Source organism: Daphnia pulex, chromosome 7, assembly GCF_021134715.1.
Source record: "Daphnia pulex isolate KAP4 chromosome 7, ASM2113471v1".
Classification (NCBI taxonomy): Eukaryota; Metazoa; Arthropoda; class Branchiopoda; order Diplostraca; family Daphniidae; genus Daphnia; species Daphnia pulex.
In genome coordinates this window covers 517,442-531,863 of record NC_060023.1, presented here as the reverse complement: position 1 = coordinate 531,863, position 14,422 = coordinate 517,442, and the positions used below count along the sequence as shown (strand labels likewise).

The 14,422-nt window shown below is 37.8% G+C and overlaps 2 protein-coding genes and 1 long non-coding RNA gene across 9 annotated transcripts; 2 read left to right on the top strand and 1 right to left on the bottom strand.

The window, feature by feature from the left end:
* The first annotated feature begins 1,227 nt into the window (after nucleotides 1-1,227).
* Nucleotides 1,228-1,520, top strand: LOC124196881. The gene is made up of 2 exons (XR_006875859.1): nucleotides 1,228-1,362; nucleotides 1,432-1,520. It is a non-coding gene; the product is annotated as an uncharacterized LOC124196881 (long non-coding RNA).
* Nucleotides 1,521-3,403: 1,883 nt separating this feature from the next.
* Nucleotides 3,404-14,261, bottom strand: LOC124196879 (extensin-2-like). 7 transcript variants are annotated; one of them, XM_046592128.1, is made up of 19 exons: nucleotides 14,151-14,255; nucleotides 13,942-14,058; nucleotides 13,324-13,884; nucleotides 13,130-13,253; nucleotides 10,804-10,900; nucleotides 10,605-10,725; nucleotides 10,449-10,536; nucleotides 9,704-9,781; nucleotides 9,414-9,546; nucleotides 9,024-9,171; nucleotides 8,668-8,766; nucleotides 7,917-8,594; nucleotides 7,633-7,810; nucleotides 6,343-6,421; nucleotides 5,952-6,047; nucleotides 5,351-5,587; nucleotides 5,150-5,286; nucleotides 4,795-4,974; nucleotides 3,404-4,697 (listed from the first exon to the last, which is right to left on the bottom strand). In XM_046592128.1, the coding sequence occupies exons 18-19, from the start codon at nucleotides 4,859-4,861 to the stop codon at nucleotides 3,862-3,864; spliced, it is 903 nt and encodes a 300-aa protein (XP_046448084.1). In that variant the 5' UTR covers nucleotides 4,862-4,974; nucleotides 5,150-5,286; nucleotides 5,351-5,587; nucleotides 5,952-6,047; nucleotides 6,343-6,421; nucleotides 7,633-7,810; nucleotides 7,917-8,594; nucleotides 8,668-8,766; nucleotides 9,024-9,171; nucleotides 9,414-9,546; nucleotides 9,704-9,781; nucleotides 10,449-10,536; nucleotides 10,605-10,725; nucleotides 10,804-10,900; nucleotides 13,130-13,253; nucleotides 13,324-13,884; nucleotides 13,942-14,058; nucleotides 14,151-14,255; the 3' UTR covers nucleotides 3,404-3,861. The 7 variants fall into 7 exon arrangements, with proteins under 7 accessions (XP_046448084.1, XP_046448081.1, XP_046448079.1 ...); XM_046592125.1 differs by having other exon boundaries at nucleotides 9,648-9,781; nucleotides 13,324-14,058; XM_046592123.1 differs by having other exon boundaries at nucleotides 13,324-14,058.
* On the top strand, nucleotides 6,027-13,113 carry LOC124197695 (ionotropic receptor 93a-like). Its single transcript, XM_046593226.1, has 12 exons — nucleotides 6,027-6,064; nucleotides 9,730-9,795; nucleotides 10,319-10,405; nucleotides 10,477-10,540; nucleotides 10,633-10,721; nucleotides 10,831-10,912; nucleotides 11,109-11,267; nucleotides 11,336-11,546; nucleotides 11,618-11,835; nucleotides 11,906-12,034; nucleotides 12,119-12,267; nucleotides 12,359-13,113. Exons 1-12 carry the CDS (start codon nucleotides 6,027-6,029, stop codon nucleotides 12,672-12,674), a joined length of 1,608 nt encoding a protein of 535 aa, XP_046449182.1. The 3' UTR covers nucleotides 12,675-13,113.
* Nucleotides 14,262-14,422: the final 161 nt, after the last annotated feature.

Below are 14,422 nucleotides of genomic sequence, written 5' to 3'. Positions count from 1 at the left end.
CGGTTTAAAACTCATAATGAATAATCATCTAACTAGGCTGTATTTCCGCCATCTATCATACAAATACTAAAACGATTTTAACGAACTTCAACCGTATAATAATAAAATATTAAAAAAAAAAAAAATTATTAACTAATTAATTTTCAATTAATCTAATAAAAATCTATTTTACGTATGCTAGAAATGCCAATATCAACCTTGATTCACTTTGACTAGGTAAATAACCCAACAAATGGTTAAGGATGGAATATAGTGTGTGGCAAATTTTGCTAGAGGACAGTTATCATAGTACAATTCCTAGTTCATGACCCTACAAAAATTTCCTCATATCATAGCCCTTCCCAATCCCCGTAGGCCCGTTCAACCAGAGCCCTCCCCTCCTCCTGGTTATCACAGCGGGTGAGTGATCACAGGCGTTGGTTAATGGTTAGTTAGGAAAACGGGGCCACAGAAAAGAAGGGAATGCAGTTGTCATTTTGCTACATCCACACAAATTATCAATCTTCAAATCCAACGATCTCTTGTCGATTTCCAAACAACTATAACAGAGGAGAGGGATTCTCCTGAAAGGAAAGTATGTTTAGATATAGTTTTTAAACCATATTGTAGTGAGAGAAAGCAATACCTCAAATCTATCAATCCTACATTGTCCTAAATTAGAACTATAAGTGGTGATCAGATCAATCAACATCACCACAAAATCTTGAGTAGCTGAATACTGTTGTCTGCAAAACAGATAGCAGCAAATAGTTGGCTCTGGAACAGGCATCAATATCTAGAAGATTTCCAAAAACTCAAAGGGAAAAGTTAACGGGAACATTAGAAAAATTCAAGAACAAAGTTAATTAAAATAAATTTTCTTAAAATAACCTTGCAGCAGAGATCATTGAGCTTCGGAAGACACAGCTTTCAGACTTGCATTATTGGATTAGCTTTATTTCTATTTTCACGAGCAGTCGAGTCGAGCACCTATTTCGCCAGGTAGGTACACGAAAACTACAGCTGAAATTATCTGAAAACAAGTCAAGAATGCAGTAAGAATCATTAGCTAAAGAATGTGTGATCTATTACTTAAAAACAGTTAACTTAATATCCGATCTCCGTTGTTTAACTTTCAATTTGTTTTGAAATTTGAAGTAATAACTAATGAAAGTAACGAACGACGTGTAATGTCATGTCTGCGACCAGCTGTGACTGTGCTACCAACTTAAGATTCAAAACTCATTACTAGATGTCGCTACTGTCGCCCTTGTTGTTCTTGTTCATGCGTCGTGAAAAGAGGCGAAATGAGCGAAACTAATTGTTGCTAATTTATGCTTATATTCATGTGATTCATATACTAAATTGAGCTTCGTATCTTATGTAGGTTTATCTTGACATAGTTTATACTTATCTATTGATATTATACCGACTTATTTCTTCAAATTCTAGATGCATTATTGTCAGTCCATGCTGGCAGTCAAGTTTACTTAAGCGCTCAGTCACTTTCCATTCATTACATCCTTATGCTGTCAAAAGCCTAAAACTCATGTGTGAAGCCTACGTATTGTGGAGAACAAATGTGTGGAGACAAGGTATTTCCCCATTACTGCTACCACACCAACCACACCACGTCAAATGCCTTACTAAATTCATCACCATTCACCCATATGATAAAGGTAAGCATCAATATCACCTATCACCACGCTACTGCAATACTTCATGACACTCTCTTTAGCCTCAGGAAATTTACCTCCACCTGAGGAGTAATGCTGTTGGTTGCTGTGATTTCCATTTTTACGGTTTTTTATCATGAAACTTTCAGTGTGCTTGTTAGTTAAGGTAAAGATTGAAATGCTTTATTAACTGTTATATTTTCATTAATGCAATACATTTCTTTTTTTACAGAGCATGTAATAGATCCTTAAGCCAATGCTGACCTTTGTCCATGACGGAAGAAGGACTTCCAGCAACGTGTTGCTCCATCCTCATCTTCCCGACGTACACTCATCTAGCTTCACTGCTTTTGCTGCTACAACTTGTCTTACTTCACCGACGAGTTGGAACACTTCCGTGGTCGCAACCCTTTGCTGTTACACACCTGCAGTTACTTACCTCGGGATTATGGCCAGGTACCGGACAATTGGCTTATTTTCTTAGGTTATCTACCAATAGTCTAGTTGCGTTAAACTCTGTGTCTGTGTAATAATTCCAAAATCAGGCCCTTTTTGCGCACAAACAAAGTTTTACTTGGACGTTTGTTATTTCTAACGCTAGATGGCTTTTTGAAAATGTGCAGCTGTCAAAACAGTCAGTTTCATTACTTTGCACATATTTTTAAACATTTATTGGCAGTTATTTTGTTGAAGTATTTAGTGATAACTAACGATAACTATTCCCCCAACAAAGCTCACTTGTTAGGTTTTCGATATTTGATTTTTTATTTCTACTTCCGGTTTACTCATTTCAGTCTGTAGTTTAGTAAATATTCATCTGACGTACGAAAGAACCACATATTCGTGATCCTCGTCAAATTTGTAGTAAAGTTCATGTTTTATTTTTTACGTATTCGTACTTCCGGTTTCGAAAATTTTCCTGAACTATAGTTCAGGAAAATTCTCGATTTTGGCCAAATTTTGGATTTCGTTTAAATCCCACCTAATCGACCCCAAATTTCATGGGGATCACGAATATGTGGTTTAATTTGACGACAGCTCAATGGTTGAGGCGCTGTGGTTACTTCCGGTATACTTCCGGAATTTTTTTTAAAGACTAGCAAGTGAGCTTTGTTCTATTTACAGTTCTCAACATTTCAAACTTGATTTAAACTTTAAAAAATTGCATATTTAAATCTTCGAGCTAAAAAACCTGATCATTGTTTCTTTCTGTATTATGTAACTTTTATTGGCATGTCAGTAATTAAGAATTGAATTTCTCTTTATTCAGGTAATGCAGAGGAAATTTCGAGAAGATGGACACCATAACGTCGCCGGTATCTCCAAAGTGTCAGCGCGGATCATCATTTGTTGTTGGTAATATGTTTGTGTTTGTGTTAGTTAACCCGTTGTCTGCCACGCCTTTGTTCTCCCCGCTCCTTAGCATGGGCCGCGCCGAAAGGCGCCTGTTAGGCAATGCACCAAGTTCCCCCTTGTCGATGCGGTGATGGATTCTCCTGTCACCGTGTCAGCCCGGACTTGTCAGCAATGGCAAGTCCCACCTTGGTCATGGATCCTTCAGACGTGGCGCGTAGAATAGTAGAGTACAACCTACGGGTTGTATGGCGTGGCAGCCAACGGGTTAACTTAAGTGTATGTATGTATGTGATTGTAAAATGTGGTGGAATTGTGGGTGGAGGTGGGACAATAAAGCAATTCCTTTTAAAGTTTTTTGTTGGCCATGTCTCGTAACTTGTAATAAAAAAATGTTTAGCATTTGACTTGTATATTTTTGTGACTGATCATCTTCAGATTCTTCAAATAAATTGCTGTGACAAACCAAACATTATCTACAACACCTTTTTTACCCCAACTTAAGTTAAAAACAGAACTGTTTACATCACATTTTTTTAGTTAACACCACAGAACTTTTCTTTCGTAACTTGCCCTGTCGTCCAAACACTAGAACATGTCGGAATGCAGAGCGACTATAGAAAAGACTATAGCAATAGTCATCTCCAACATGCGAAATAGTAAAGATCCAACACAAATCTGAAAACGTCGCAATGTCTAAAGGCTTTTAGGTGGAAAGACAAGTCGTACAAAATGATTACCCAGGTTAAAAAAAAATTATTTCTCTTTAAAGATCAACAATTCCCAGTGACTAGTAATTATTAAGATATGACCGACAAATCTGAACATAATTATTAAAATTTTAAATTCGACTCTAGTATTTAGAAACGTCCCTGTAATAAGTGGGAGAAGCGTAGGGTGTGTCAGGTGCCTTAGTGGTGTAGTAACTCGGGATAGAGTTATACTTCGGAGCTTCGGTGTAGTTGGTCGGAGCAGCGTAAGTAGTGTTATAATACTCAGCTGCCTTGGTAGTGTAGTACATAGGGGCCTCGGTGTAGTGTGTAGTAGGTGTAGCGTAGGTTGTGGTGTAGTAAACTGGAGCCTCGGTGTAGTATTCCGGTTCAACGTAGTACGAAGGAACATCCGCTGTGTAGTTAGTCGGGGCTGCGTAATACTTGGCCGCCTCAGTTGCAGTTGTGTAGCTTGGGGCAGAGTAATACTTCGGGGCTTCGGTGTAGTGGCTCGGGGTAGCACAAGTTGTGGTGTAATACTCTGGAGCCTTGGTGGTGTAGTAATTGGGTGACTCGGTGTAGTATTCAACCGCTTTGGTGGTGTAATTAGTTGGAGCCTCGGTGTAGTAGCTAGGAACTAAATAATTCTTGGAAACCTCGGTGTAGTAAGCTGGGGCAACATACGTGTAGTACTCCGGTGACTTGGTGGTGTAGCACTTGGGAGCCTCGGTGTAGTACTCAGGATCTTTGATGATGTAGCTCGGGGAAGCGTTATCTGCGGTGTAATATTCTGGAGCCTTGGTGATGTAGTAATTGTGAGCCTCAGTGTAGTAACCGGTTGATGCGAATGTTGTCGTTGTGTAGTAAGGCAGCGGTGTGGAGCTTTGGTATCCACCACACTCAGGAGACATCGGTACACCAGTGATCGAGCCAGCCTTCAACGATACGACAAACGGCAACAGCACAACACCATCATCAACTACGCGGTAAATAATTTAAACATCAATATTCAATATGGTACATAAACAGATAAAAAACAAATAATTGACACAAAATCCATAAAACAGAATATTTACCCGATTGCGTACTGATAATACGAAGAAGAATGCACTTGGGAAGAGTACACTGCAGTTGTTCATCCATGTTTCGTTGCCAGTATTGTTCTCTCCAACCAATCGCCCTGATACAACAGCATGGTGATATTCCATACGCCGACGACCCAATTTGCTATCACAAAAGAAGGCAGCATCTCCAGCCTAATAAAAATAAAGTCCAAACCCAATGATTAAAATATAATTTAACAAGAACTTCATGTACTATCTAACAACAAACATCAGGGCAGTCATTGTTGGTCAAGTTTTAAGCACTAAAAGTTACAATAAGTTTTAAGCAATAAAATTAATATGAAATAAAATGTTCAAGGATTCATACCAGCCAGACGTTCGATCGTGCTTCAAGCTCGGTTTTGACTCGATAACCACCAAAATTGGAATCTATTTCCAAACCAGAAGCGACAGCCAAATCCGTTGTTGCGTCCCAACCGACAACAGCGACGACATAGTTTGAATCTGCTGAAATGAATTATAGGTTTTAATTGAAATCGCTAAAACATGTACTGAAATAACAGTTTACCTTTTAACCATCGTTTAAGGTCAATGCGACCTTGTAGTCTTCCAAAATTGCACCCTCAACATAAGCTTTGGGCAAAACATTAACACTTTCCGCTTTCACCTTCTCGGTTGTCCATTGGTTAAACATTTAGAGGACTCGGCATGTGTTAGCGCCATCGATGTTGCGGGACAGCGTGACGTGCTCGTGGACATCTTTAAGGGCATCGCTCAGGGATTGAAAAAGATTTTCGTTTACTACCTAACAAGAAAATAAAGGATATTTTTAGAGGAATTCCTAGAACTAATTCTATTCGTAGAACTAATTCACAGAAATAAATTGCTAGCAGATTAAATAGACTCTTAGATACTATCGAGCAGGAAGGTTATCAAAGTTATTCAATATTCCATAAAGGTGTAATCATATTTCTCTAATTAAAACTTCAAGAGGGCTACTAGTCATCAAAATAAAATAAAAATTTGTAAATAAATAAGGAAAAGTTGTAAAGGGGAAAGTTTTAATCTTTAAATAATTGGATAATTGAAAGTACCCATGTAATACCCAATTCATGTGTCATTAACGTATCTAGCAGGTCACACGAAAAAAAGGGAAGAAACATCATTACCCAATTGTTGATTCTGATATTGTTGCTGTGATGACAGATCCAGCACAAGCAAAGCTTGCATATCTTGTAGTTACAATGACTTGGTCAGCATCAAATCTGCACATAGGAAGAAGGTTAATCAGTGTGAACAAACTGCAATCAGAAAGGGGCATACATGATAAATGCTAGTCGGGAACTAACATTTCACAAATTTTAAACAGGTTTAATTCTTATATTTGAGCTTGCATAATCTTTCTATTCTTAATTCTTAGGGGTTGAGCATTTGGAAGGAAATCAAAGAAAAACTCATTACCCTTTTGGAAATTTTGCAGTTTTTTCTGAGAACGAAGGGAATTAAGATTACCTGAAAACCACTCTACTGACTATTATGATGGCGGAATTACTAACTAACCTCCTAGTGGGCTGGGAAAGTATGCTATATCAGATTCTTCGTTCGACATCCATTCCATGTGTCTGCATGGCCAAAATATCTAATATTAATGAGAAAATTAATAATTAGAATATTAAGATACTCTACAAACACAAAAGATTCTCATGTTATGAATTCATGACGTGATGCTCAATATTCAATAAAAAAACTCACGATTTTCAGATTCGGAGACAAACATTTAGACGGAGAGATACCAATCAGCTGTTAACACTCAACGGAGCCATCTGACGGACAAATTATCAAGGCTATACATGATTTCAATTAGCGCCGATTTCAATTCATTTTAGGAAACTTTACAAGTTCTCTTATTGGTTCAAGTCTAACGATACGCAACTAAGTTATAAGTTTAAACTCGTGGCAGATTGAACTGGACAATTTAAAGAATCAATAAGACACTTTTCGCAAAAAGGCACGCATTTGAATACCAATAAAAATAATAAATCAACAATCACCAGTAATTATATACCTCAACACTACAAATCCATAGTTTGAAAAAAGGGGGAAAAAAAACATTAATAGCTGCTGTCCCCCTGGATTTAATTATCTCCCTACGTTTACCTTGAAATCTCCAATATCACTACATTAACCTTGGAATAGTTTTCTATCACAGGTTGAAAACCTTGAGATTGCCCTTTTTTTACAAGTTGATGGCCTTCATATTTCATTTAAAAGGCTGGCCATCCAACGTTCCAATCGTCAGTCTACTTTCCGTAGTTGGTCGAGAGAGTAACACAGAAATTCTCTTGGCCAACTATGGACTGTAGGCTGGACCTCGTTCTTTTACATTTTGTCCTGTAGTTTATCAAATGAAATCTGCAATTTACGGTGGCATTTGATCAACTACTGCTGGAATGTAAAAGAATTCGATTACTGAGTGTGGCACCAAGTTGCTAATAAAGGTTAAGTTTTCACTGAAGCTGAAAAAAGAGAAACGTTTCCTATCCATCTCTAACGACTGGCAAATTAGGTAAAATCTAAGAAATCGATTTAAATTTGGAAAATGAACGTTTGCCGACATAGTAAATAATAAACGAAAATTTACATAAGGTAACACAAATTAAGTTCCATCCGAACTATAAGGGGGAAACGGAATCTATAAAACAGAAAATTGAGTACCTTTGCACAAAGCACATTTGTTCTGTGAAGAAAAGTGAAAATCATTTCAAACTAATTAGTCCTAGTGTATAACTGTACTTAGACTAACTCTCACTAGTGGTAAAATTAAAAAAAAATAAGTCAATTGTCCGGTACCTGGACATAGTCCCGGTGGTGGGTGACCACAGGTGTGTCATAGTGGAGTGGTCAAACTCGTCAGTGAAGTAAGACAAGTTGCGTGGCAGCATAAGAAGCAGTGAAGCCGGCTGTGCGGGGGTCACGAAGCTATCGATGATGGTGCAGAACCTCGATTCCTCCAATGCCTAGATTTTTCCTGGGGGTTTCAAAAATATTTGTGTCACGATAAAACGTATTCAGAGCCTTCGATGCTTGTAACCATTTGTACACCACGTCGACAAAAAGAAAAGAAATAAACTCACCGCCCTGCGAAGAATAGCCGGCAACAGTTCAGCAAAGTACGGTGCAAACTCTTGAGGTGTCATGGATTTACCGAAAGCGAATAGGACATTTCCGGCGTAGTCGATCAATTCTACACTGCTTTTCCAAACGACGTCCAAAATGTTTCTTGTTACGTGGAAACAAAGGTTTAAATGTTTTAGTCAAATGTAACATTTATATTGCATTTTACAAGTGTTGCATGAAACGTTTCAGGGTTTATATCTAGGGAAGGGGTGGTGGAAATGATATGAAGATATATGTTTGGGATTATAAGTTAAAAGGGGTTTGGGAAATGTTAGGTGTGTTTATGGGATTATAGGTTATAAGGTTTCTTCTTTATCTACCAACGGTACTTTGTAACAGCAAACCTCGACATTTTTTTAAAATTCAAATCCCCCCTTGCAACATCCTCTACGTTCCTTTCCCAATCCCAAAAACATGTTCATTATTTTTTGACAAAGAAATTCCACATATTTCTGTTTTTGTTCCTTTTTAACAAATAAACGGTAAACTGCATAGACACAATGACAATTCAACGAAATAATGTTGCACCTGCAAAGGAACAGCCAGTTTAACTTGATGCAAAAAAATCTTTCACCAGCATAGGCTGCAACAACGTCCTACATTGGACAGCAACTACGGGAACGTAAACGATAAACCTATAACCAAAAGGAAATGAATTAATCTTCAGCATCAATGGAAATGTTGTCTGAAAAGACAAATAATTGTTACTTTATGTTGTTGCAACTTCATGCAAAAATATCTTTCACCAGCATAGGATGCAACAATGTCCCACATCGGACGGCAACTACGGGAACGTAAACAATAAACCTATAACCAAAAGGAAATGAATTAATCTTCAGCATCAATGGAAATGTTGTCTGAAAAGACAAATAATTGTTACTTTGTGTGGTTTTCAGTAGTTAACCCAAACATTCTGAAAACATTATCTGATAGCTATTGTTGAAACCATATTTACATGAAACTAGATGACTCACCTAAGATTTAAATACAGTCATTCTGAAAGAAATAATCTTACTTTATCAACCTATCTAGTGTACAATTAGAAAGTTGATTGAAATAATTACTTCAATTGTTCTGAAATGTTTCTTCATGTGACGAAACATACAGCAGTACAGGTGGCAAGAGGAACACCATTTAACCAGGTGGCCACGTCAAATCCATGTCACATTGGGCAGCAGCGAAGGAGCTCAGATCAGACATTACCAATTAATCCTATAAATATAAAAATTTAAAATTTAATTACTATCAAGGAAAAATGTCTCAAATGACATTTAAAAAATGATGTTAGTTATCTTAAGCTATACAATGCCTCAGAATAAATGTAGCAAATGTTTATACAGTTATCAAGCTTTTCCAATACACAACTGAAAATCCTACAACAAATAAGTTAAGAGATAATCACCAAATAACTAAATCTGTAGTCTCACAGTTAGAAAGTTAAACAACATATTTACTTTAATTGTCCTGAGTGTTTTTGACGAAACGTTCAGCAGGTACAGGAAATAGAGACGACATTTTGGCAAAATGTACAGCTGCTCCAACTCCAAGCCACATGATCAGATGAAATTGCCAAGTAGAAATTGTAGTCTACACGATACCAAACAAATAACAAAATTCACACACAAATAATTAACATTTAGTAACATTTAAGAATCCAAACAGGATTTTTATATTTTTATGAAGAAAACCTTCTGAAAAGAAAAATACGCCGTATGCGCCATCTAGCGGACATAGTTTTAGTCACCTAGTGACAGCCAACATATTCCTTAGCATCCACGGACTGGACGGAACGGATAGCTTTCGCCAGCTCAACGTCATCCAACTATCAAGATTCAGGTAAAAGAGAAATTACTAACTATTAGAAAAATAATTAATCTCACATGTTAAAAAGAGTGGAAAGGCTGAAAAACAGTCTAAGCCATGCTATAGCCATCTTGCGTTGTTACAAGAAATGTTTAAAATCCTTAAAAAATCTCGATCCTCACGCAATATTCTACTGACGAAAATCATCATCACCTCGTCCTCCCCCAGAAACCGCCAAGGTTAAAACTTTCGCAGTATCTATGTAGTTATCGATCGACGAATGATGTCAAGTTGCATTGGTACCGAGAAATATCTCATATCTACCAAAAAGATATAAATTATGGAACATCTTTGTGAAATCACATGATTGACAGACGAGTAGATCATCTCGGTCAAGTTCCCAAACTCATATGCATGTTATTTTAAGCAATAGCCCCTGAAGCATCATACTTAGGAAACATATCATGTCACGTAGCCTGTGGTGGTTAAATATTCAGCACGAAATTTGAAGGATCTCTCGAATAGACAGCTAACGATGGTTGCATTTCAATTTCAGAGATATCGATCCCGCAATTGGAACAACATTACCCTCTATAAATGCATCCACAGCTTCGACGGATGCGTTCACTCTGTGCCTAGAGACGTTAGTCTAATCTACCCTCAGAGATCAATGCATTTGGCATTACCTTTTTTGATTTTCTTCCTTTGGTTCAGCATTTTCATCAGCTCCTCGTCGACATCGAATCCCCTCAATGGCAAACACCTTCGCACTATCTGGGTAAAGCATGTTTAAATTAGTGTTACTTAATTGCTGGTAAGATTTTCTCCATTCAATATTATACCTGGCATTCAATTTTACTCCAATTTCAGAGACGTTGGAGTGGAAATCCCAAAGGATTGACGGGGCCGCTTAAAGGAGGTGTCATTCTCGAAACCCTGTCACAACGCTGGAATTTCACGTAACTAAAAAACCAAAGCAAAAGAATTTCCTGTTCATTTATATCATCCACAATTCATGGTTTTCTGATTGCATGCACTGACCAAACTACGTCCGTTTTCATGTTCCAGGTATGAAATGGTCACGGTGAGTGAAAATGTGCTGGAGCCACCACCAAACGGAAGAGGACTTTACAATTACCTGTGGGAAAACGTTAAGTTTATTTCTTATTCAATCACACATCCTAGAATATAAAAGTGATTAGAGACGCACTTAAATGAATAAAATAACATTTTGGCCTGTAGAACGTCTCCTTCACACAATAAGTTCAATCTCTAGAAAACCACAAAAAATTTGAAAGTGATCAAAAATCAAACATAGAATTTTTGTGTGATTTGGTTTATCACAGCAATGCGATTTTTTGGTTCACGAAGTGACGCTGACACCTCGGCGCCTTAAGATGTCCGACTATACATTGCCTTGGGCATACGACCAATTTGCATTCATCATTCCCATCGCTGACGAATCAGCAAACATCAACGCCGTCGTCAAACCATTTCAATGGCCGGTTTGCACACTCGAATTTGTTTTTAAAATAACTCACCGTTCAAATACATCCACTAATCGATTGAAAAGGTTTGGCTGGGACTTGGCATATCGATCGTTTGCGTTATTGCGGTTTTGACTTTAATGCTACGCTACTTGGACTATCAATCCAAATTATTTACGATAGGAAACAAACCACGTGAAGACGGTGACATTTCGGTTAACCCGCAAAATAGTCGCCGTGACGTAAACGTAGCCAGTAAAGAGTATTTGTACGTTTTCGGGAATTTGCTATCACAAGGTTCAATATTACTTTAGAGATTAAAGAAAAATACGCATAAGAGAAAGACGAATATTTCTGCCTTATAATAGGCGGCACCTGTACATCGAAACGGTTACCATTTCGAACAGTCGCTGGCGTGTGGACCCTGGCCGCTTTCATCTTTGTCCAGGCCTACACGTCGACTCTCTTCACTTATGTCGTGACGCCAATCCATCAGCCGCTAATCAATTCTGTTTACGACATTGCCGACAGAACTGATATCAATTTACTTGTCAGAGAAGCGGGATTCATCAATACGTTACTTTTGGTAAGTTCAAATACAAACGATCGAATTAATAATTACGGAACAATAGAACAAAACTTTTGATTTTCAACAGACTGCCAATGAGACGGGTCTGTACACGAAATTACGAGACAGGCTGAATTCCTTCGATAAATCTGTTTGCCCAGTTGTGTCCGAATGCATTCGATTGGTTACACCAGGATCAAGAAACGTTTACGCCGATGTAAAACAACATTTAGTTTTTTAATTAATTTTGGTAAAATAAATTTATTCTTGTTGCATAATAACGTTTTGTAAATTATTCTAGGCCAAAAGTTACCTCAAGGACGTAATCAGGACAGAATTCAAAAAGACTGGAAAATGCAACTTGCAACTGGCGAAAGAAGGATTCTTGAATATCGCAGCATCGTTTGCCTTGCCGAAAAACAGCCCCTACACCCAAACTATAACCCAAGGGTAAGCAACTAAATTTAAAATATGCTGCTACTATTTCTCATTAAAATTCTAACACTTCACACAACTGTGTCAAAACAATAATTCAAAAAAGGATATTGGAAATGCAACAAATTGGTCTAATCGACCATTGGGACTCGTGGTTCCGCCCAATGCCTCCTCAATGTACCGGAAAACCGCAAATTGAAAACAAAGCAACGGGAAACAAACTAACGCGTCTTAACATGAAAAATTTGACTGGCGCATTCATTGTCCTTTTAGTTGGATTAAGTCTTTCCCTGTTGGCTTTTCTTTGTGAGATAATTATTTCAAATTTAGGCAAACGCCGTCGTACGCAGTTGCAAGTAGAATCGAGTACAGTCATCAACGTTACCGAACATCAGGAACCTACAATAATCCTACTAAACTAATGGGTTTTAGAATTACTGCCAGTAAAAAAAAAAAACTGATTTACAGAAGAAAATGCTTGTGCTTATTTTAATTTCTATTTCTCGTTGGAAGCAGCGTTGTTTAAACTTGCACTTCTCCTGTAACGGTGTTGCACATGCTTCTTTCGGCTACTAGTGGGTTTAAGAAATAGTAATACGTTTTAATTTCGATCCAAAACTGGTGTCGGGTACATATTAAATTGTTTCAATCAAAATTGGCCAACGAAGAGGAGGTGCTAAAGTTGTGAGATACACAATCGGGCCTGATCTGCAGTCGTTTCTACAAATGAGTTATTTTAAACCCTGGCTGAGTCAACTTAAACAGCAAGAGAAAACGGTCAACCGCCTAGCTGAGGAATAATCGTACTCCGAACTGCGTCACGATTTATAACAACGTCACCTAATAGTAAAAAAGGAAGAATAGAGATGTGTCCTACCTTTAAGCCTGGGGAAATACAGCCAGGTATCCACCCATTGAATTTGAATTGAATTTAACAAGATGCTTCTTGCAATGAACCAGTATTTGAGGACATGTCTATCATAATCTAAAGATTCTCGAGTCTAAGAAGAGAAATAAGGAATTATGTTAAAATATTACAAATTACTGATACAAATCTTCAAGAATACATACATTCAAGAGTTGCAAAAGTGTTATTCTTACATCTTGTTGCTCAAGTTGTAGGAGATGGGCTCTTTAAGTCTGACTCTGTTGAATTCCATCGGCTATTCGAGTAACTTAGTTCAGTGAAAACAATCGCCACTTGCATTTCCGTCGATCCTGAAGAAACACGTAGTCACTTATCCCGCACTTTTAACACCAATGTCGACGTTCCTATCACTGGATACCATTTTGGCCATTTTCCTTCAGCAATTATATTTTGTTGCACAAAGTAAAACTGTGATCCATGCTAATTCCAAAATCGACTTGTTAATGGAATTCTTGTTATTTCAGCTAAATATAGTACCTGGTAGTTCACATCGGTATGTGTGGCTGGTGCTCACGATTTAATCACTTTGTCAGTATTTTTTCCCTTCATATGCAGGGACAACTCCAGCAGTCACACTGTACTTGAAAGGATTAGACTTTTTGTTGACATTGCTGTATTTGAGCTGAGTAATTGGGTGACGGAACAAAATCATATTGTAGCTATCAATACTTTTCAGCAGTGGGAGGTTGAATTTTCAATGCAGCCTAGGCATGGAACTCGTAAAAAAATCCGAGAAACAGTTCATGCCTTACTTCTTTTACCGATAAGGGAATCCTGTGATATTTGAAACATTTCCTTTGCTTGGCTACTTTGTTTCAAACACGTGCAGAGGGATGGGATGGGGAACGAGTGGATAACACCGACTGGCATTGGAGAATCTGGGAGAAACAAAAGAAAACTTATTTGTGTGAACAGACTCGTTTATCATATACTTATTGTAATCATCCAATTTAATGGCTGAAACATTTACCCAGAACAATTCTGCCTCTAAATGACATTTTCATCCAACAACCGGCGTGTACGTGTACTCTTCTGACGAGTCCTAATTTTGGTGTGCACTGCAGTACTGCAGACGATCTTCCTGTCATAACTGAAAGCGGCGCTGCCAATTTGTCTTTTTCTGCCCCCGAAAAATTCTCAATTAATTTCCGTCTTTTTCTTTAAACGTTCACTTGCTACAGAGTAATACGTAACCAGTATTCCCCTGATTTATTTTACCTGATTGGCGATTCCGTCCATTGG

Excerpts from the sequence above, each read along its gene's own strand:
- LOC124196879 (XM_046592124.1), bottom strand. The coding sequence starts at position 4,861 with ATGGATGAACAACTGCAGTGTACTCTTCCCAAGTGCATTCTTCTTCGT. Across the intron at positions 4,698-4,794 it reads TATTATCAGTACGCAATCGG|TTGATGATGGTGTTGTGCTG; the intron begins GTAAATATTCTG and ends TTTACCGCGTAG.
- LOC124197695 (XM_046593226.1), top strand. The coding sequence starts at position 6,027 with ATGACTTGGTCAGCATCAAATCTGCACATAGGAAGAAG. Across the intron at positions 9,796-10,318 it reads ATCCAACTATCAAGATTCAG|AGATATCGATCCCGCAATTG; the intron begins GTAAAAGAGAAA and ends TTTCAATTTCAG. Across the intron at positions 10,541-10,632 it reads AACACCTTCGCACTATCTGG|AGACGTTGGAGTGGAAATCC; the intron begins GTAAAGCATGTT and ends CTCCAATTTCAG.